Source organism: Bos taurus, chromosome 3 (genome assembly GCF_002263795.3).
Source record: "Bos taurus isolate L1 Dominette 01449 registration number 42190680 breed Hereford chromosome 3, ARS-UCD2.0, whole genome shotgun sequence".
Lineage (NCBI taxonomy): Eukaryota > Metazoa > Chordata > Mammalia > Artiodactyla > Bovidae > Bos > Bos taurus.
Genome location: NC_037330.1, coordinates 16,000,629 through 16,022,437, shown reverse-complemented (window position 1 = coordinate 16,022,437; position 21,809 = coordinate 16,000,629). Strand labels below are relative to the sequence as shown.

Here is a 21,809-nt window from a genome sequence, read left to right as displayed (position 1 = left end):
GGTCCGCACTTCCTGATCCCCCCTTCGCCAAGATGGCGCCGCCGCCACCTCCGGGACAGGGCCCCCCCCTCCGCTCGCCGGCCCCCCCCACCGCCGGAAGCCGCGTGCCCCTCCTCCTCCTCCTCGGCGGCCCCGCCTCCGTCCCCCGTCACGTGACCTCACTGCTCCGACCTCCTTCACGTGACGCCTCTCTCCTTCCCGCCCCCTTGTTCTGTACAACCACCCTCCACATGTGACCCGGGGCTTACGGGCTCGCCGCTTTCAGCTCCTCAGTGCGTGTTTACGTACGGCGTGCGTGCGTGCTAGAGCCCTAGCCGCCAGCCCCCCTCACGTGACCCGGCGCCGCGTGCTCCCAGGGGCTACCTGCGCGGGACCGTGTTTCCTGCTCTGGGCCCTTCTTCCCCCGTCCGGAGCCGTGGTGAACATGCAGGGCTTTCTGTGAGCAGAGAAGAAAGAGGGAGAGCTGCGGTCGCCGCTATGTCATCTGTATCCTGCACCCACCCGCCTGTCCTCGGCGCGCGGTCCCCGAGGCTCTGTTCCCTTGGGGCCACGCTGAAATGAGGAGGGGCGTGTGATTGGGGAAGGAGCCAGGGACCCGACCCCGGTTACAGGAGTCTTGGGTTGTCATCCCGGATGTTTTGTGACCTTGGGTTAACCACCTGCCCTGAATTTTCTCATCTGTGCAATGATTTTTGATGAGGATGCTAATGCTTGCTTTGCCTGCTCCCGAGGATTGGATGCGAGGAGATCGCAGAGTGATCGATCACTAGTCAGTTCTGTACGACGGGTAGTCGATAGCTGACTCTTCGCGCTTATCAGTCCCTTTGGGTTTTGAACGTGAGTCAGGGAGGGACAACACAAGCTTCCTCTGCAGGGTCATGGAAGGAGGACGTCACTAGTCTAAACCTTTAACCCGGCAATAAAATGAAAGGAGACCACAGTCCCAGTCCAAAGTCTATCGGGCTTGTCGCAGTGGTCCTGGCATAGCCGGTGTAGGCGGCAGTGCTTCCAGGGCCTCGCTAGGTGGCACTATCACAGAGGACAAAGCTGGCTGAGGTTCCAGAGACCGATAGTTGGCGTTCCTCTTCCAAGGGCAGGTGTTAGCCCAGGTAGGGCCTGATGGGTTCTACCGAGCCCACTCGGCGCTTGAGCAGCTGGCCAGATTGCTACCTTCTCCTTTCTCTCGGACTAAAATGAGTTAGCCTTTGTGGGAACTTGGCTGTGCACCTCGGTGATTTATTCTGGGCTACTCATTTACGTTGTCAGTGGAGGTTGAAAAGGCCTTCATTGGCTAAATTGGGTTCCGGGTATTCAAAGATGATTTATCTCCTTTGGGGAGACGGACAGTTAGCTACATGTCACTTTTATGAATGTGCAAATTGGGAGCATAAAAGGCTGTGCTAAGAATTCCTGTTAATTGAAGTAGATTCAGTATCTCGTGATAACCTGTAATAGAAAATGATGGGGGAAAAAAAATTGAGTTGGCCAAAATGTTTGCTTGGGTTTTTCTGTAACATTGTATGGAAAAACCTGAACGAACTTTTTGGCCAGCCCAATATATACATGTTCAGTCGCCCAGTTGTGTCCGACTGGTAGTGACCCATGGACTGCAGCGAGCCAGGCCGCCCTGTCCCTCACCATCTCCTGGAGTTTGCCCAAGTTCATGTCTGTTGCATGGGTTATGCCATCCAGCCATCTTATTCTCTGACACCCTCTCTTATGCCCTCAAACCAGTTCCTCAGGGAATGGCAAACCACCCGAGTATACTTGCCATGAGCACCTCATCAACTGTATAAAAGGTCAGAAAGATACAACACCAGAAGATGAGGATAACTGAGCCACTTTGCTGTACATCTGAAACAGTATTGTAAGTCAACTAAAAGCAGTTTTTTAAAAAGTCCTGTTTATTGAACACTTCCTAAGTCAGGGTATTCTGCAAATCTTTCTAAACACTACTCCTCCCTTCCCAACAACATTGTAAGGGAAGCATTTTTATCCCTGTTTTACAATTGGGAAAAGGAGGGATTACCCATGGATTTACAGGTAGGAAGCAGAGTTCCTGAGCATGTCTCTGAAGTCCATGCCTTACCCCTCTCTGCCTTCCTCTGATGCTTTCTCAAGAAGTTTTCACATGTAGCTGACACCAGCCCTTACCCAAGAAAACCACAAATGCAGCTATTTGGAAGATCCTGACTTCCATATTTTATGAAAAGTTTTTTTGTTTTTTTTTTTACTTTAATTGAAGGATAATGGCTTTATAATACTGGTTTTATTTCTGCCATACTGAGTGAAGTAAGTCAGAGAAAAACAAATATGGTATATCAATGCATATATAATACATATATATGGAACCTAGAAAGATGGTACTGAGGAACCATATTTTGTGAAGAGTTTTAATTAGAGGAAAACAATATGATGAGAGAGTCTCATGGTTTTGCAGACTTCCAGTCCCCACAGAGGAAACTCAAGTCATAGTCACTGGGATGAGATCTGTCATTTCCTCTGCTGGTGTCTTCAGCATTTCAGCTCTCTGGCCAGCAGAGTGCTCTGGCATCTAAAAGCCTAGTGGGGCGTGATGTCTGGTATTCCGCTGAGATGTGTAGGGCAAGGGCATTAGAAGTGGAAAGGAAGTTATGGAGATGCTCATTTAATGAACACTTGGGTGCTAGGGAAACAGGAGTGAATAAAACAACAACAAAAACCCCTGCCCTTGGAAATTACATTCTGTTGTTGGACACAGACATGACAATGGAAAGGTTGATAAAGCAAACTCACATAGAGAAGAACAAATGTGTCCTAATCACCTATGACATGGGAGGCACTAAGGATGCAGCACTGAGTGAGAGACCCAGTCTTCACCTTTCCCGGGCAGTCAGCCTGGGAGAAAGTCAGATAAATTCGTAAATTGTTCGTTACACATTCAACCACTTAATTGCAATTGTGATAAGTGCCTCAAAGAGTAAGACTAGAGATCTGGGAAGGCTTTCCTGAACAAGTGATATGTTAAATTCTGAAGGATGGTAGAGTTATCTAAAGGAGGAGGAAGGACTGGACACTGTCTGAGCAGAAGAGACAGCATGTGCTGAGATACTGAGGGCAAGTTGGAGGAACAGAAAGAAGGCTTGTGATTAGGGTGAGGAAGAGACAGTGGTGCGGGTGAGCTACACAGCTGTTAAATCTTGGGCTTTAAGATGGAGGAAGATAAAAATGTCACTAGAATTTTGAGAAACTAGATACCTGGGTAACTAATAGTAGTAGCACTAACAGTAAGGCTTCTCAAAGGACAGCTAAGTTTTGTGGGAGAGGTGGAGAGTTGGGTTACAAACACATCGAGTGTGTACAGGGAGGGGGATGTGGACAATCTTCTGGACATCCAGTGGGTGTGGGTTCTGAGTGTGGGAAAGAGGCAGAGCCATAGGTGTTAATTGGAGAATCAGCTACAGCTGTCCTTTGAATTAGGCCATAAAGTGGGGAAGCACAGCTGAGTGGGAAGAGCACAGACTGGGGAGTCAGAAAGAACTGGGTTTAGATTTGAACTTCTCTGCTTTGGTACCTATGGGACCCTGGGAAAGTCATTTAATTTCTGTGAAATGCAGTTTCCTTATCTGTAAAACAGTATGACACTCTGTCTTGCAGTGTAGATCACTGTGTCAATGTAGATGAAATGGGCTATGGAAGATGATGAACACATCTTACAGTGCTGGGCACAGAGTACATTTCTCCCTCGCTCATTTCAGTCATGTCTGACTCTGTGCAACCCTATGGGCTGTATCCTGCCAGGCTCCTCTGTCCATGGGGATTCTCCAGGCAAGAATACTGGAGTGGGTTGCCATGCCCTTCTCCAGGGGATCTTCCTGACCAGGGATCGGGGATCACACCCTTGTTCGATTTATTTCTGGCATAATAAATCTCTCTTTATTTATTTCTCTTGCATTGGCAGGTGGATTCTTTACTACTAGTGCCACCTGGGAAGACCATAAATATATAGCAGTAGACAAACAGTACTCCAGTTCTCATGGTACTAACATTCTAAGTGCAAGGAGTTATACAATAAACAAGTGAATAAAATAACCAGAGGACTGTCAGACTGGTAGGGTCATGTGGGAGCGAATGACTGGGGATTATTTTAAGTCCAGTAGTCAGCGAAGGTCTCCCTAGGGAGGTGGGGTTTGAGCTGATCTCTGATGAAGAGAAGGATGGCCTGGGAAGACCTGATAAAGAGCATTCCAGGAGAGAGAGCCAACCTCCAAGACCCTGAGAACCAAGGTGGTGTGATCTGGAAGCAGGAAGCTCGTTATATACTGGCTGAGATCATGGGCTTCAAACCCCAGCTGTCAGTTGCTAAAGGTGTGACCTTCAGCAAGTTACTTAGCCTGTCATGCTTCTCTTTCAGCATCTGTAACATGGAAACCATAATAGTACTTACCTTATAAGATTGTTTGGAGGATTAAGTGAGAAAACATGAAAAATGCTCAGTCCAGCGCACACAGTAAGAGCTCAATTTTTTTAAAAAATAGAGGATCAGCATACCTTGAGTCTCGTGAAAGACGAGAAGGAGGGAGCAGGAGATGAGGCCAATGAAGAATAGAGACCACAGTAATTTGCTGGGTTTTATTCAAAGTGCAGTGGGAAACAGTTGAAAGATTTTAAGCAGGGAGTAAGTATCATGGTCTGATTTAAAATATTAAAAGATCACTTTGGGGAATTCCATGGTGGTCGAGTGGTTAGGACTTGGTGCTTTCACTGCTGTGGGCCCAGGTTTGATTTTGATGGCTTGTAGGGGAACTAGACATGCAGCATGGCGCGCACGCACACACACACACACACACACACACACACACAGCCTTGAAAAAAGATCACTCTGGCTGCTCTATGGAAAATGAATTGTGAAGATTTTTTTTTCTCCAAAAGGTCATGTGTTTTCAGAGTGAACAGATGCACTTGTTTGGGGCAGAGTGAGCAGTTTTATCCTTTGACTTGCTTCCAGAAGCATAGCATTTTGTCACTGACTCAACAAACACGTCCTGAGGACTTTTTGCAAGGAACTGTATCAAACACGGGGGATGCAGAGACAAAGAAGCTACGTTCCCTGTGGGGAGAGCCTGGCTTGATTCCTGGCTTCTCACATGACAGCTGCTACTCATGTTATCATCTTTGTTGTGTTTCTTGCTCCTGCTCAGTGCAGTTCAGTTCAGTCACTCAGTGTGTCTGACTCTGCAATCCCATGGACTGCAGCACACCAGGCTTCCTTGTCTATCACCATCTCTCAGAGTTTGCTCAAACTCATGTCTGTCAAGCCGCTGATGCCATCCAACCATCTCATGCTCTGTCGTCCCCTTCTCCTCCTGCCTTCAATCCTTCCCAGCATCAGGGTCTTTTCCAATGAGTCAGTTTTTCACATCAGGTGGCCAAAATATTGGAGCTTCAGCATCAGTCCTCCCAAGGAATATTCAGGACTGATTTCCTTTAGGATTGACTGGTTTGATCTTGCAGTCCAAGGGACTCTCAAAAGTCTTCTCCAACACCACAGTTTAAAAGCATCAATTCCTTGGCACTCAGCTTTCTTAATGGTTCAACTCCCACATCCACACAAGACTACTGGAAAAATCATAGCTTTGACTAGATGGACCTTTGTCAGCAAAGTAATATCTCTGCTTTTTAATATGCTGTCTGGCAATGGCACCCCACTCCAGTACTCTCGCCTGGAAAATCCCATGGATGGAAGAGCCTGGTGGGCTGCAGTCCATGGGGTCGCTATGAGTCGGACACGACTGAGCGACTTCACTTTCACTTTTCACTTTCATGCATTGGAGAAGGAAATGGCAACCCACTCCAGTGCTCTTGCCTGGTGAATCCCAGGGACGGGGGAGCCTGGTGGGCTGCCGTCTATGGGGTTGCACAGAGTCGGACACGACGGAAGCGACTTAGCAGCAGCAGCAGCAGGTTGGTCATAGCTTTTCTTCCAAGGAGCAAGCGTCTTTTAATTTTATGGCTGCAGTGATTTTGGAGCCCAAGAAAATGAAGTCTGTCACTGTTTGCATTGTTTCCCCATCTATTTGTCATGAAGTGATGGGACCAGATGCCACGATCTTAGTTTTTTGAAAGTTGAGTTTTAAGCCAACTTTTTCACTCTCCTCTTTCACTTTCATCAAGAGGCTCTTTAGTTCCTCTTCACTTTCTGCTATAAGGGTGGTATCATCTGCATATGTGAGGTTATTGATATTTCTCCCGGCAATCTTGATTCCAGCTTGTGCTTCATCCAGCCCTGCATTTTGCATGATGTACTCTGCATAGAAGGTAAATAAGCAGGGTGACAATATACAGCCTTGATGTACTCCTTTTCCAATTGCTCTTTGGAACGCACAGTAATGGATGAAGTGGAGTCAGATATAATCAACTGTAATACAATGTGACAAATGCAATAGGAGGGATGAAGGAGGGTAAAGGTCTTGAAGGGAGCTAATAGTCAGGATTAACTCCCAAGAAAGTGTGTGAAAGTATTAAGAGAAGTTACTTAGATGGAAATGGGCTGGGGGATGTTTTTAAAGAACTGGTTCTAAAGTAGGAGGTTGGGCAGAAAGGCCTAAGACAAAGGAGGAATGACTGAGAGGAGGGAAGAAGAAAAGGAAGGAGTCAGCACAGGCAAGGTTGTAGAGGTGTTGATCAAAGGTGCTTTAGCCTGGAGCCCCAGGGTCACTCTAATAGTATCAGTCCTTCTGGAGCTCATTTCAGCAATAAATGATTAAATAATAAGAAAATTTAAAAAGCCTTTGACTCAGCATTTTCACTTGGAAACTATTAAAGGTGTGTGCAACATTTACCCATAATGGGATACTATGCAGCTATTAAAAATAGTTATCAAATATTTGATCAAATAGATTGATATAAAACTATCTTAAAATAGTTATCAAATATTGATGCGGAGAGGTTTCAGAAACAGTACATGAAAAGTGAAGGCTGTGGGAATTGCTTGGTAGTCTAGTGGTTAGGACTCAGTGCATTCACTGCCATGGGCCTGGGGTTCAATCCCTGGACAAGGAACTAAGATCCCACAAGCTTCCTGGTGCAGCCCAAAATAAATAAATTAAAAACGAAGGTCACAAAGCTATTTTACAGTGTGTTCCTTTTTAATAAGTAGATGGAAACATATATTTGTATACTAAAAACATGAACAAGAATGTTCAGAGTGGTGTTATTTTTAATAGTCTGAAATAGAAAACAACCCAAATATCTATCCGTGGTGAAATGGATAAACAGTGGTGCATTTATGCAATGGAACACTCTACAGCAATGAAGATGATGAGCTACAACTGCAGTCAACAATGCCCTTGATTCTCACTATTGAAAAAAAATACAAAAGATTATGATTCTATTTATATAAAATTCAGCAGGCAAAGTTAATCTCTGTTGTTATGTCAGAATAGTATTTACTTTTTTGGTCATTAAAAAAAAATTGTTAGAAATTACCCATAACATACAATTTACCATTTTAACCATTTAAAAGTGTACAGTTGAGTGACATGTACTACATTCACAACGTTGGGTAACCATTGCCTCTCTCTAGTTCTGGAACTTCAAGCAGCGCCTGTTAGGGGGCCACTCTCTATTCCTCCTTCCCCCTGTTTTTGAAGAAGATGGAATAATGCCTGGCAGGGAATATAGTGGGGGACTTCTGGATATTGCTAACATTCTCTCTTTTTAAAAATCTGGATGGGAGTTACAAGGCTGTGTTCATGTGAAATTTTATTTAGTTGAACACTTATAATTGATATGCTTTTTACATGTGTATCTAAGTGAACGTGTTAAGTTGCTTCAGTCGTGTCCAACTCTCTGTGACCCTGTGGACTGTAGCCCGCCAGGCTCCTCTGTCCATGGGATTCTTCAGGCAAGAATACTGCTGTGGGTTGCTATTTCCTCCTCCAGGGGATCTTCTCGACCCAGGGATCAAACCCAAATCTGTTACATCTCTTGCATTGGCAGGCAGGTTCTTTACCACTAGTGCTACCTGGGAAGACAGTTATATCTAAGTACACATATATAATTGGGTATATATATATATATATGCACACATATACTCAGATATATATGAAATGCAAACTGTTTTTTTCCCTAAGAGGTAAGATTATGAATATAGTTTGTGTTTTGCTAATTTGTGTTTTCCAATTGCTCTTCATAGATTTGTATTACTCTGGTAATAAAGTTTTAAACTTAAAGTCTCTTAAATAGAGAAATAACATTGTAATGTTATTGCCAGCATCCATTGGATCATCAAAAAAGCGAGAGAGTTCCAGAAAAACATCTACTTCGGCTTTATTGACTACCGCCAAAGCCTTTGACAGTGTGGATCACAACAAACTGTGGGAAATTCTTAGAGATGGGAATACCAGACCACCTGACCTGCCTCCTGAGAAATCTGTATGCAGGTCAAGAAACAACAGAACTGTACATGGAACAACAGACTGGATCCAAATCGGGAAAGGAGTACGTCAAAGCTGTATATTGTCACCCTGCTTATTTAACTTATATGCAGAGTACATCATGCAAAATGCCGGACTGGATGAAGCACAAGCTGGAATCAAGATTTCTGGGAGAAATATCAATAACCTCACATATGCAGATGATACCACCCTTATGGCAGAAAGCGAAGAGGAACTAAAGAGCCTCTTGATGAAAGTTAAAGAGGAGAGTGAAAAAGTTGGCTTAAAACTCAACAATCTTAAAAATCTTAAAACTAAGATCATGGCATCTGGTCCCATCACCTCATGGCAAATAGATAGGGAAACAATGGAAACAGTGACAGACTTTATTTTCTTGGGCTCCAAAATCACTGCAGATGGTGACTGCAGCCATGAAATTAAAAGATGCTTGCTCCTTGGAAGAAAAGCTATGACCAACCTAGACAGCATATTAAAAAGCAGAGACATTACTTTGCCAACAAAGGTCCGGCTAGTCAAAGCTATGGTTTTTTCAGTAGTCACGTATGGATGTGAGAGTTGGACTATAAAGAAAGCTGAGTGCTGAAAAATTGATGCTTTTGAACTGTGGTATTGGAGAAGACTCTTAAGAGTCCCTTGGCCTGCAAGGAGATCAAACCAGTCAATCCTAAAGGAAATCAGTCCTGAATATTCATTGGAAGGACTGATGCTGAAGTTGAAACTCCAATACTTTGGGTACCTGATGCAAACAACTAACTCACTGGAAAAGACCCTGATGCTGGGAAAGACTGAAGGCAGGAAGAGAAAGGGGGCGACAGAGTATGAGATGATTGGATGGCATCAGCGACTCGATGGGCATGAGTTTGAGTAAGCTCTGGGAGTTGGTGATGGACAAGTACGCCCGGCGTGCTGCCGTCCATGGGGTCGAAAAGAGTCAGACACGACTGAGTGACTAAACTGAACACTGTTATACCTTTCAAAAGAAATGTTCCTCACCATCAGAGGCCTTGGGTGTGTCCCACCAAAACCTTGCCTGTTCGCTGTTTTGCCTGAGGACTGATACTCCTACATGTATCCATCATCTTGTGTGGTTCTGGGCCTGTCCTCTCTTCCTGGTGGGTATGGGAGGCGTGTGTGTGAAGACATGAAGGAGGCAGGAAGGGTGTTCCAGATCTCCTCCACCACTGGGTGGTTGTGCTCAGAGGACTCGGAATAAAAGCTGAGAAATTTGAAAAGAAAAGGTAGAGGCCAAAGTGAACAGGCTGCCCGAACTGACCAGAAAGGAGCATCAGGGAGTGACCAAGGGCCTCAAGCAAGCAAATGACTTTCCAGTCTGTCAATACAGAGACAAGCAACCACTCCAGAAAGAGATTTTCATAAAAGAAGACTTTTGCAGCCTTCTTCTGTCACCCAGCATTCACTGCAAGAGGAAAGGACTGAGCACTATCTACGTGGAAAACTCCACGTCCCTCTCTTCTAGGAGTTTGAAATGCCTTTTAGCCACCTTTGTCTTATTGGCTTTCTCATCTTTCAAATCTCAACTTTCATCTCTACCCCTTCCGGGCTCTCAGGCACTATGAACTCCTCTCTCACCCAAACTTCCAAAGCACCTTGTTTTCACTCTTCTAGATCAGCCACCACATGGTGTCACAAGTCTTTGCCACCAAACCGTGATCTCCTTAGTAGCTGGGACTAACTAAGTCTTTTTGATCACCGCGTCTTTGATAACTATACAGTAGATACCCAACAGTCAATCTGAATTGTTGAAGGCAGAGGGGGCGGGGAGGGAAGTCTTCTTCCCACCTTTGACTCTTTTCCCAAGTGGAGTGACTACACGCATTCCTTCTCTTTTCTGTGAGGCTTTTATTCTCCACTTCTTTCCTTGGTTCTCAGATGTCTTGAATTCTTAAGAGATGATAACATGTTTGTGCATGTATATGCCTTGGACCTTGTGGTGCAGATTTATGGCCAGTTCCACATGCTTTGGGCTTCACTGGTAGCTCAGATGGTAAAGAATCTGCCTGCAATGGAAGAGACCCAGGTTCTATCCCCAAGTCGGGAAGATCCCCTGGAGAAGGGAATGACAATTCTCTCCAGTATTCTTGCCTGGAGAATTCCAAGGACAGACCACGGGGTCGCAGATAGTCGGACACGACTGAGCGACTAACACTTTCACTTTCTTTCCACGCACCTTATGGAGACTGTAGTCCTCCCACATCGTCTCTAGCCCTTTGCTGATACTTGTTTTGCTTTTCCTTCTCAATTCCAGAAACTAGGTACATGTATATAAGTTGCTTTTGGCTGAGCTTTTAGAGAGGAATTTTTCTCTACATGTTAAAAGATTTCAGTCCTGTACCAGCCCTTTGGCTTATTTGTTGAACCCTCACAATATGCCAGGCACTGTGCTGGTTCAAAATCTAGGAGGAGAGATAGCTACCACCTTAGATTGATTTATTTACTCATTTATCATCCTCTGGAAACATGTCTCAGGGCACCTGACCTAATCTTTGGTCAGGCATAGCTTCCTTAAGGAACTGATGTTTCTGCCAGGTGTTCAAAGTAGAAAGTGGCTGATGGGAAATGGGTGAAAACAGAATCAAGGGAACTGCACGTTTAAAAGGCCCTGAAGCATGGAGGATGGGTCCAGTAGTTAAGATTTAGTGCTCCCAATGCAGGGGGCCTAGGTTCCATCCCTGGTCAGGGAACCAGATACTGCATGTCACAGCTAAGATCCCACATGCAGCAATGAAGACCCAGTGCAGCCAAATAAATTTAAAAATGAAAGAAAAAGAAAAGGTTTATTTCAAAAATAAATAAATAAAGACATTACCACGAGGAGTGCGGGGCTGCAGGTACTGGCCCAGAGGAGGTTGAAGAAGTAAGCAGAGATGGAACAAGACAGTGCCTTGATGTATGATAAGGCTGCTTTAGTCAGGAATCTTTTGGTTGAAACTGAAAAAAATCCACCTAGGAAAAAAGGGAAGCCTTTATTGGCTCAGAAGTTAAAAGTTCGGGGCTTTTAAGATCAAAGATGTCATTGAGTTTTGACACCTCTGTCTCATCTTTGCTTTCCTTTGTGTTAGCTTCATTCTTGGGCTGGTCTCTATGAAATCATCCTCTGATTCCCCCTTGTCACACAAAAGTCAAAGACTGGAGAGGAACAGAATGTGGGTGAGAAAGGCTAATTGATAAGGGCCACTTACCCTTCCACTCTTGAAGGTCACCTTCTTTTCAGGAGATGTCCACATGTCCCCACCTTAGATCCCCTGGATGCCTTCTGTGGAGGTATGGAAGGGAACAGATAAGGGGATCCTGTTTCTAGACTCCAAATTGTTTGCTTTCTTAAAACAGCAAACCTACAGTCCTCTGTCTCATTCTCTAAGGGCCTAAGTGCATTGTCTTGGCTGCATCCTCAGCCTTCCCAGGAAGTAGGAGCATTTGGGTTTGGTAAGAGAAAAAAAGGAAGGTGGGACCCAGAAATTCTTTTTGACTCCCACTCCCCCTCAGTCTGGCCCTTGGTCCCGGGTGCTTACCCGGTCCTGACCTGTTTGTCTTACTTGCGCTTTCTTCCTGAGCCTTTTCAGACCCTTCCAGGTCCTGCCCCAACTTTGGGGTTTCAGAACTCCTCCACCGTCGGGTGAGCCACCCTTATTCCGCCTCACGCACACTCTAACTAAGCAGGACCAGCAGAATACCCCAACCAGGGACCCTTTTTATTCTGAGCTCTGGCGCTTCCGCCTCCGGGGCGGAGACTCCTCCCTCTCACCGTCCCAATTGTATTCCCTGGAAGAGCAGCCGGAAAAGCCTCCGCCTGCTCAGACCGGGATAAGCGAGAAGCGGGTTCCTTCTCGCTCTTGCAGCCCGAGGAACCGCCGTGGAGATTATCACGGCAGCACCAAAGGCTGTGAGCACACCCTGGGCTCCGCTCCCGCCCGGCGCGGGCGGCTCAGGAGCGGCTTCAGCACCACGGACAGAGCCCCCGCCCGCGGCCTTCCAGCCTGGGGCGCGCTCTGGCACGTTTAGGCGAGCCGGCGAGCTATGCCAGAGGCATGGCCTGGCTCTCTGGTCCCAAGGCGATGCTCCTCAGCTTTGGCCTCCTCGGACTGTGCTCAGGTAAGGACAAGTCGCCACGTTCTGTCTCACTCAGGCTCGCATTTGTAAGGGAGAGATCCCTATGGTGGGAAGTCTCTGGGGATTAGGGGAGAGACCCCCAGGACAGCTGGGAGTACCTGGGAGACTGAACTGGGAGAAGGACTTGCTCGAAGTGATGCGGAGAAGAGAGGGCAACCTGGGCAGTGGTGGTGGGGAGGGTGTGGGTACAGAGAGGAAGGAAGGAAGGGATCTCCCCAGGATTTCTGGGGTGGCAGGAAGGGGAGACTCTGCTTGCAGCTGAATTGCTATTTAACTTCCAGTGAGCCATTATCTCAAGAAAATCTACCTGGTTCAGCCCCCTTACTTGGCTCTCCATCATTTCCTGTCCCTCATATTGGGCTCCTGATTTTGCTCACTCCCCAGGGGCAAGGCAGGAAACGGAAACAAGCAACTTCTCAACTCTCTTGGAGGGTGGACGGGAGACTCGGAAGGGAAGAAGCTCTGCCAGGCTAAGGGCCAGGGAGGGGTCTCTGAGGACGTGGGGGTGCGTTCTTGCAGGGTTGCAGAAGATAGTGTGTGGTGGGGCAGGTACAAAAGGAATATACAACCAAATGAGCTTTCCACATCTGCCTGCAATATCATGAGAGGTGAGCTCCTGTATGTGTGGAACTTGAGGCTAAATATATGCCCTGTCCCACACAGCTCAGGTAGCCCAATTATTCTACTCCAACCCAATACCTTTTTGGGGAGGGGGGGTCACAGCCAGTCACATGGAGAGGCGCATAACATTACTTGTACACAGAGATGGGCGCTGACTGAGAAGAAAGGCCGTATGGTGGGACACATATAACTCTTCTCCTTTCACTACCCTCTAAAATCCTCCTTGAACTGTAGATATCTTCTAGAAGAAACCATGGAAACAGAAACTTCAAACCTTTTGAAATCATCCTCTGAGACCTTGCAGGAAGAGCAGGGTCTCCACTGATCCTTGAAGAATGGGTTTTTAGTGGGAGGGTGTTGGAGGACTGTCTGGGCTTCTTGGTCAGTGATCTCAGAGAGGGACTTCTCTATGAGAGGCTTCCATGGGGGCAACCTAATAATTTTGCTGTCTTCTTGGGGATGAGCTGTGGGAAGCTATATGAGGGGCTTCCATGGGGGCAGCCTAAGCATTTTGCTATCTTCTTAGGGATGGGCTGTGGGAAACTACAGCTTCCTATTTGGGCCTAGGTTGTCCCACTTGCCTAGGGAGAGTGGGATCCTGGGTGGGCCCTCCTTGCTGTGTACTTACCTCTTGCCCCCCACCCCACTCCCCTGCCCAGGAGTCTGGGGTACAGACACAGAAGAGCGGCTGGTAGAGCATCTCCTGGATCCTTCCCGCTACAACAAACTTATCCGCCCAGCCACCAATGGCTCTGAGCTGGTGACAGTACAGCTCATGGTGTCACTGGCCCAGCTCATCAGTGTGGTGAGTGGGCGTCCCAAGCTCTCTGCCCAGCTACTGAAATTGGCATAGCCATAATATGTTTGCGGTAATTCTCCTGGAGTCCCCAAGGCTTGGGCAGGTGGGGGAAGGAGCCTGGGTGGTGTAGGGGGCCCACAGACTTGAGGGACGGTGGCGGGGGGAGGGGGGCACTTCTCAGCAGCTTCTCTTTCCTGCAGCATGAGCGGGAGCAGATCATGACCACCAATGTCTGGCTGACTCAGGTTAGAGTTCTTCCTGCCCACACCTCTGGGCGTCTCTTTCCTCCATTTTTTTTTTTTTTTTTGCATGTGCTTTTCCCTCTTTGAATTTCCTCAAGAGAGGCAGAAAGGTATAGACCTCGAGATCTTAAATAACTGGATATGAGTCTTTGTTCTTCCACTCACCAGCTCTGTTAACTTTGAATATGTCAAACACTGCAAGATTCATTCTCTCATTCACAAAACGTAGATTCTAATATCTTGGCTTGGCTATGCAAATTAAATGAGAAGCCACTTTTGCTGGGCTGAGAAGTCACGGTGGCAATGCAATGACTTTTAAAAACTTTAAGCCAAATAGGCCTCCTCTTGTCTCTGTCCTTGACCTTGAGCCCCTCCCAGGGCAGAGGTCGGTGCTGCCTCCCTCTTTCCCTTTCCCAGGAGTGGGAGGATTATCGCCTCACCTGGAAGCCTGAGGAATTTGACAACATGAAGAAAGTTCGGCTCCCTTCCAAACACATCTGGCTCCCAGATGTGGTCCTATACAACAAGTAGGTGACCCAGGAGGGATGGGAAGGCTGGAGGAGAACTTGAGAGTGCTCAGGTCTTAGAGAAAGTAAATTAGCTCATGCTGGGGTAGAGAAGGGACTTTTCATTGGCACAGACAACTCACTACTCAGATGGACAAACCCAAACCAGTGAGGTATAGTGTGGACAGCCAAGGTAACTTGGGTCATGGCCAGGTCCCTCCCAGTCAATTAGGACTCCCAGTGTTTGGAGCTGCGGTGTGACACAAACAAGGATTGACAGTCCCCAGTGTACAAACTGATTAAAAAATAGGCTTTCCTGGAGAAATGGTAAGAATCAAAGACCTTGGAGGTCCCAGTTTCTCCCCCAGGTTCCATCTGCTCTCCTACAATAAGCCATCTTACCTCCAAGACCCAAAGCCACTAGTCCCTAGGCTCTAGGTACCATCTCCTGCTCCCACCTGCCCCTGTCCCTCTCCATTGCTCTGGGCTCCTCACTCTGAGCTTCCTGGCTCTCCCAACTTCTCCACCTTCATGTGGACCAACCGGCTTATACAGTAAATGACAAGTAACAGAGGGGCCCCTCAGGCCTTCTGACCAGGACACCTCTTCTCCCCACCAACCCACCCACATCCCCTTCTTGCTTATTAATTCCTGGTCCTTCCTATCTCCCTCTTCCCATACCTCCCTTTGGCTTTCCTCTCTTCCCACTCTGGGCCGGGTGGATGGATGGGGTGGAGGCATGCTTAAGTCAGGGCTGACTGTGCCATCCCTTGGCAGTGCCGACGGCATGTACGAGGTGTCCTTCTATTCCAATGCGGTGGTCTCCTATGATGGCAGCATCTTCTGGCTGCCGCCTGCCATCTACAAGAGCGCATGCAAGATCGAGGTAAAGCACTTCCCGTTTGACCAGCAGAACTGCACCATGAAGTTCCGCTCGTGGACCTACGACCGCACTGAGATCGACCTGGTGCTCAAGAGTGATGTGGCCAACCTGGACGACTTCACACCCAGCGGCGAGTGGGACATAGTGGCGCTGCCCGGCCGACGCAACGAGAACCCGGATGACTCCACTTACGTGGACATCACATACGACTTCATCATCCGTCGCAAGCCACTCTTCTACACCATCAATCTCATCATCCCCTGCGTCCTCATCACCTCTCTAGCCATCCTCGTCTTCTACCTGCCGTCTGACTGCGGTGAGAAGATGACGCTCTGCATCTCCGTGCTGCTGGCGCTTACAGTCTTCCTGCTGCTCATCTCTAAGATCGTGCCGCCCACCTCCCTTGACGTTCCGCTAGTCGGCAAGTACCTCATGTTCACCATGGTGCTGGTCACCTTCTCCATCGTCACCAGCGTGTGCGTGCTCAACGTGCACCACCGCTCACCCACCACGCACACCATGGCGCCCTGGGTCAAGGTCGTCTTCCTGGAGAAGCTGCCCACGCTGCTGTTCATGCAGCAGCCGCGCCACCGCTGCGCCCGCCAACGCCTTCGCCTGCGGCGGCGCCAGCGCGAGCGAGAGGGAGCCGGCGCTCTCTTCCGCGAGGCCCTGGGGGCCGACTCCTGCACGTGCTTCGTCAACCGCGCGTCGGTGCAGGGCTTGGCTGGGGCCTTCGGCTCGGAGCCGGCGCCGGCAGCAGGCCCCGGGCGCGCCAGGGGGCCGTGTGGCTGCGGCCTCCGGGAGGCGGTGGACGGCGTGCGCTTCATCGCAGATCATATGCGGAGTGAGGACGACGACCAGAGCGTGAGTGCAGCTCAGGGACTCGGGCATGGGATGCGGGGCTGCAGGGCCCCTCAGAAGCTCCGCAGACAAAGCTAATCGGAGTGCAGGATGCCGACAATGCGAGTCTGGTCTGGGGCTGTGGGCCTGGGTGCTGGCGCAGCCTCTCCTTTGGCTTCTGGGAGGTGGCGCCGCCTAAGTTGCCGTTGGTCCAGGATGACCTTGCTGCTTCCCGAGTACTAGCATTCGGAGGGAAATGCCTCGGCTGGGGCATCCTTAGTGTCGTTAGTTTTGGAAAGGTGGCCACAAAGGGGAGGAGGCCCTTGTGGGTTTGCAGCTGTCCTGTGGCTGTGTCCCCAGAGACCCTCTCTGCCGCTTGTGTTCCCAAGACCATGTTGTTAACCTGCAGCTCTTTGCACAAATGAGGATGAATCCTTGGGGTGCCCCGTGTTGGGGGCAAAATTGAGGGCAGTAGAAAGTGTGTATGGGAGGTGTTGGGGTGGTTAGGTGGCTCCACCGGCCACTGGGAAGAGGACAGAACCCCAAATCAATATCCGTTTCCTTCTCTTCTGAATTCTCAGGGAATGGCCTTGTGAAATATTTATGGAGGTGGAGGCAAGTGAAGGCCAGGGCTTCCAAAACCTGCCCAGAGCTTTCTGCACACATGGCTTTTTCTGCAGTGGCTCTACCTGAAGGGGACTCCTTGAACACTGAACCAGGGGATGAGGAGTGGGGAAGACGAGGGGTTGACTTCCCCTCATTTGGGGTTGTGGCTGGCCCTATTCAGCAGTCTTTAATCACGTGGCTGGTTCCAGGCTGCGGCTCAACTGTTGCCATGATAACTGGCCATTCCCACTGGGATGCAGTCATTCTGGCCTGGGGAATAAGGAAGGGCAGGCTCCTGCATTATTGTTTGTGGGGGGTGGGATGCTCCAGAGCCTAGTGTTTCTGTCCCTTGGGAGGGCAGGAGCTGGGGCTTGAGCCAGGGAGCAGGTTATGGTCCTGAAGGAAGATGAGAGGGACCACAGCAAGAGAGGATGGGGCTCGAGGCTCAGAGGTGGCTGAGGCCAAGTGGGGAATGCTGGTGGTGCAGGGGCTCAGCTGGCTGTGCCACTGTCTCTGCCTCCCCCACTGCAGCAAACGCATGTAATGTGCATTTACTGAGCTAGGTGATGAGGACACAATGACCTACTTGGATGTTTCACAGGCATCTCAAACTTAACATGTCCAAAACTGAGTGCTTGATTTACATCCCCACCACCAACTTGCTCCTCCTCTCATCTCCCCATCCTTCAGTAAATGACATCACCATCCACCCAATGGTTTAGACCAGAAGCCTGGAGTGATCCTCGATGCCTGTCTTTCTTATCTCCCCCACCATCCAAATCATCAGAAGTTCTGTCTTGTGAGCTCAACCTCCAGAATCATTCTCAGCTTCATCCTTCATTCACCATCTCCATGCTGCCTCCCTGGCTGTGCCTCCATCAGCTCTTGCCTGGCCCAGGGCAGGGGATTCTGATGGTCTCCCTGACTCAGTTCTTGTGCTTCTCCATCCAAACAATGTCCCCTGCTCACCACGTGTCATCTCTCCACAGCTCAGGTCACTGGCTTATCTGACGCTTGTTCTAAGCAAGCTAAGCTCTTTCCTGCCTCAAGACCTTTGCACACACTGGTCCATCTGCTTGGAATGCCCTTTTTTTTTCCCTTTTAAAAATTATTACTATTATTAATTTTTGCCCTATTGTTGAGAGTAAGTGACCCTTTATCCCAAATACTCCAGCTTTTCTCTCCCAAGGACAGAGATGTTGTCTTCTATAACCCAGGCCTGGTGATCAAATTCAGGAAATTAGCATCAATACCTTTATCTGATATAAAGTCCATACTAAAATTTTTTTAATTGTCTCAGTAATATCCTTTGTACCATCTCCTCCACCTCAGTCTAGGATCTTGAATTGCACTTGGCTGTCCTGTCTCTTTTGTTTGCTTCACTCTGGAACAGTTCCTTAGCTTTGTGTTTCATGGCATAGACATTTTTGAAGGGCCCAGGCCAATTGAAGGTCCCTCAGTTTGCAAGTTGGACATGACTTAGAAACTAAACCACCACCACCACAGTTTGGGTTTGTCTGGTTCCTTCTTCAATTTATTCCTGATATAGCTGGCTTCTTGTCACTTATCAGATCTTCACTTAAGATATTACTCCCTCAAAGAGGCCTCCCCAAATCATACCCTGAATGATATCTCCCCCTCCATTTCTCTGGCCTTTGTTTCCAGGCTTCCCTGGTGGCTCAGACGGTAAAGCGTCTGCCTGCAATGTGGGAGACCTGGGTTCGATTCCTGGGTCGTGAAGATCCCCTGGAGAAGGAAATGGCAATCCACTCTAGCATTCTTGCCTGGAAAATCCCATGGATGGAGGAGCCTGATAGGCTACAGTCCATGGGGTCGCAAAGAGTTGGACATGACTTCACTTTCACTTTCAAGCACCCAAAAGGGTGTAATTATTATTTTTACTTATTTTGTGTTCATCTCCCTCAGTAGACTGAACTGCAGGATGTGTTTGTCTTGCTCTCTCACATCCCCAGTGCCCAGTAGGGTGCCAGGTACACCGGAGGCACAAGGTTACAGGTGGACATGTGTGCCAAGGTCCAGACTCAGACACGAGTGGAACGGCTCTGAGTGGAGGCCAGCTCTCACGCAGAGCCTGTGACTGGCTCCCAAACACAGTGGTTATTCTCTTCTGGATGGGTTTGTTGGCATCTGAGACTCAGTCCTCACATCCTGGGGCTGTTGGAAGGGGCTTCCCAGGCAGTTATATAAGGAGTGAGGCCTGCATGGCAGCCATTCATTCACTAGTTCAACACTCATTTACTGGAACTCTGTGTTTGAGATGCTGGGATTACAAAAATGAGTCAGATCAGGCCCCTGTAGTTTACAAGCTCATAGCTTCAGTTGGGGTGGGAGTCGGGGAGGGAGGAGAGGACAGGCATATGAATTGAACTGACAATACGGTGGAGTAAAAATACTGGGCTTCCCTGGTGGCCAGACAGTAAAGAATCTCCCCTGTAAGGCTGGAGACCTGGGTTCAATCCCTGGGTGGGGAAGATCCCCTGGAGGAGGGTATGGCAACCCACTCCAGTATTCTTGCCTGGAGAATCCCATGGACAGAAGAGCCTGGCGGGCTACCGTCCATGGGGTTGTAAAGAGTCGGACACGACTGAGTGCCTAAGCACAGCACAGCACAGATAATGCTGAGGGAACCCCAGAGGAAACAGAGGTTCATCCTGATCTGGGGGATCAGAGAAGGCGTCATAGAAGAGGTGACATTTTGATTTAGGCTTTGAAAGATGTGTAGGAGCTCACAAGTAGAGATAGGGAGGACTGGAATTCCAGACTGAGAGGAAACCCAGAGGCACAGAGACCTGAGAGGGCAGACGAGTTTGGTAAGTCTGAGTCGGACTTGGAAGAAGATAAATGTTGGCTCGTATTTGTCATGGGTGCTCTTGATTCTAGACTTGGGAGTTTGGGTGGCTGCTGAAGGCACTGGGGTCACTGGAGGCTTTTAAGCAGGCAAGACTGAAGCTGAACTTTGGAACGGTCGCTCCTGGGGTCAAGTGATGTGTGATGGAAGTTGCTTATACCCGATCCAGGCCCCTCCTGTATTATGTGACTGATACCTGGGTCTCCTACCCTTCCTCTCTCCAGGTGAGTGAGGACTGGAAGTATGTTGCCATGGTGATTGACCGCCTGTTCCTTTGGATCTTTGTCTTCGTCTGTGTCTTTGGCACGATCGGCATGTTCCTGCAGCCTCTCTTCCAGAACTACGCCACTGCCACCTTCCTCCACGCAGACCACTCGGCTCCCAGCTCCAAGTGAGGCCCTCCCCAGCTCCATGCTCCTTCAGCCCCTCTGTTGGACAGTAGTTTTGGGTGGAGGAGAGATGCGTGAACCACCAGAAAGAGGGGTGCTGCCCCCACAGACCCATCTTTCGCGTCACCTGGAACCCCTTCCCTCCCCCACCTCCCCCCACACCCAGCCAGCGCTAACCTGGAGGCTGGGCCAACTGCGTGGTGCCCTGGCGGCTCTCCTCCTCTTGGACCAGCTCAGGCAGTAGTGTTGCTGCTGAAGGATGAAGGCTGAGAAGTGGAGGACGGAGTGAAGTCATTGGCTGCCTCCAAGTCATGGAAAAGGGCTGTGCAGGAGCAGGGGGTGGGACAGGGGCTCCGATGCTGTGCCGGCTGGCCTGAGACCATGCAGCTCAGAAGGGAGACCCGAGGGGGAGAGGGGTCTGGGTGTGACCTGAGGTCTGTCCTCGCTTAACTGGACAGCAGCGGACGGGGTGGGCCTCACAGTGGACAGGGGCTCCTGCTCAGATGTTAGCCTGGCACTGAGGTCAGAGTCCTGGGGGAGACTTCTTGCCCCACAGCCCCTCATTTCTATGCAGCCCAGTGCTCAGCCCCAGGTCCCCTTCTCCCAGTGAAGGATTCTCCCTAGACTTCCTTTCTTATTCAGGCCAGGGCGTAGGGGCAAGATTTGGTATTAGGGGAGCCTCTGAGTTCGCAATCTTTGGGTGACCTACTTGGAGTGTAAAGGCTAAATTCTCAAACTGTATGAGTTCAGGTTCACAGGCTGTTCCTCCCCCTCCTCCCCACCCCCTACCCCGCATGCAATTTGAACAGACTGGTTGCTGGAGTAAGTAAACTAAAGATGTTAGCTTTCAGCAGACCCAGCCCTTTTGCCCGCAGCAGAGCAGGCTGGGCAGGAGAGGGCTGGCTGTGGAGGCCAGCCAAGCAGGGTGTGAATGGCCAGAGCTCTGCCACATCAGCACGGCTCCTGCTTCCCGTCCTTCTATTCCTGGCTCCATCCTTCCTGCTCTGGCTCCTCCCCTTCCTCCTCCCAACCAAACCTGAGCTAGGCTGCTGCAGAACTTGGGAAGGACAGGTCTGCACAGCAGACTGCAGAGAGCGTGCCCTGGAGGCTGTATCCTGACACTTCTCCCAGGGGCTCCCCTGGCCTATGAGCCCAGGAAACAGGCCTTTTAAGGGATCATCAGGCCCAGCTCCCATCACATGACCAGCTCCGATTTGTGGTCCCAACATGGGCTCAGCCAGCAGGTCACATGGGGCTGTCTGCCAAGGGCACCTAAGGCACCTGCCTGACACACCATGCTCTTCTCTGGAGTCCCGCTGGACGCCTGCTTCTGCAGGCACCGAGGAGGTGGGGAGATGCAGTGTAAGTGCAAAGTGCCGGCCAAGGAGCAGAGTCTGGGTGCCCTGCCACTTACTCTCAGCCATCCTCAGCAAGTCTGGCTAGGCCTCAGCTTCCTCATCTATAGACTGGGCAACCCCTCTTCGTGGG

The 21,809-nt window shown here is 49.3% G+C and overlaps 1 protein-coding gene and 1 long non-coding RNA gene across 3 annotated transcripts; one reads left to right on the top strand and one right to left on the bottom strand.

Moving 5' to 3' along the window:
- Positions 1-4,880: 4,880 nt before the first annotated feature.
- On the bottom strand, positions 4,881-12,178 carry LOC101908005 (uncharacterized). Of its 2 annotated transcripts, none has more exons than XR_003033949.2 (4): positions 11,980-12,178; positions 11,639-11,712; positions 11,266-11,402; positions 4,881-6,286 (listed from the first exon to the last, which is right to left on the bottom strand). It is a non-coding gene; the product is annotated as an uncharacterized lncRNA (long non-coding RNA). The 2 variants fall into 2 exon arrangements; XR_009493850.1 differs by lacking the exon at positions 4,881-6,286 and adding an exon at positions 8,101-10,456.
- A 71-nt stretch (positions 12,179-12,249) lies between these two features.
- CHRNB2 (cholinergic receptor nicotinic beta 2 subunit) lies at positions 12,250-20,327 on the top strand. The gene is made up of 6 exons (NM_001192474.1): positions 12,250-12,548; positions 13,847-13,992; positions 14,187-14,231; positions 14,646-14,755; positions 15,512-16,481; positions 20,157-20,327. The coding sequence occupies exons 1-6, from the start codon at positions 12,485-12,487 to the stop codon at positions 20,325-20,327; spliced, it is 1,506 nt and encodes a 501-aa protein (NP_001179403.1). The 5' UTR covers positions 12,250-12,484.
- The last annotated feature ends 1,482 nt before the right edge of the window (positions 20,328-21,809 follow it).

Excerpts from the sequence above, each read along its gene's own strand:
- CHRNB2 (NM_001192474.1), top strand. The coding sequence starts at position 12,485 with ATGGCCTGGCTCTCTGGTCCCAAGGCGATGCTCCTCAGCTTTGGCCTC. Across the intron at positions 12,549-13,846 it reads CCTCCTCGGACTGTGCTCAG|GAGTCTGGGGTACAGACACA; the intron begins GTAAGGACAAGT and ends TCCCCTGCCCAG. Across the intron at positions 14,756-15,511 it reads GATGTGGTCCTATACAACAA|TGCCGACGGCATGTACGAGG; the intron begins GTAGGTGACCCA and ends ATCCCTTGGCAG.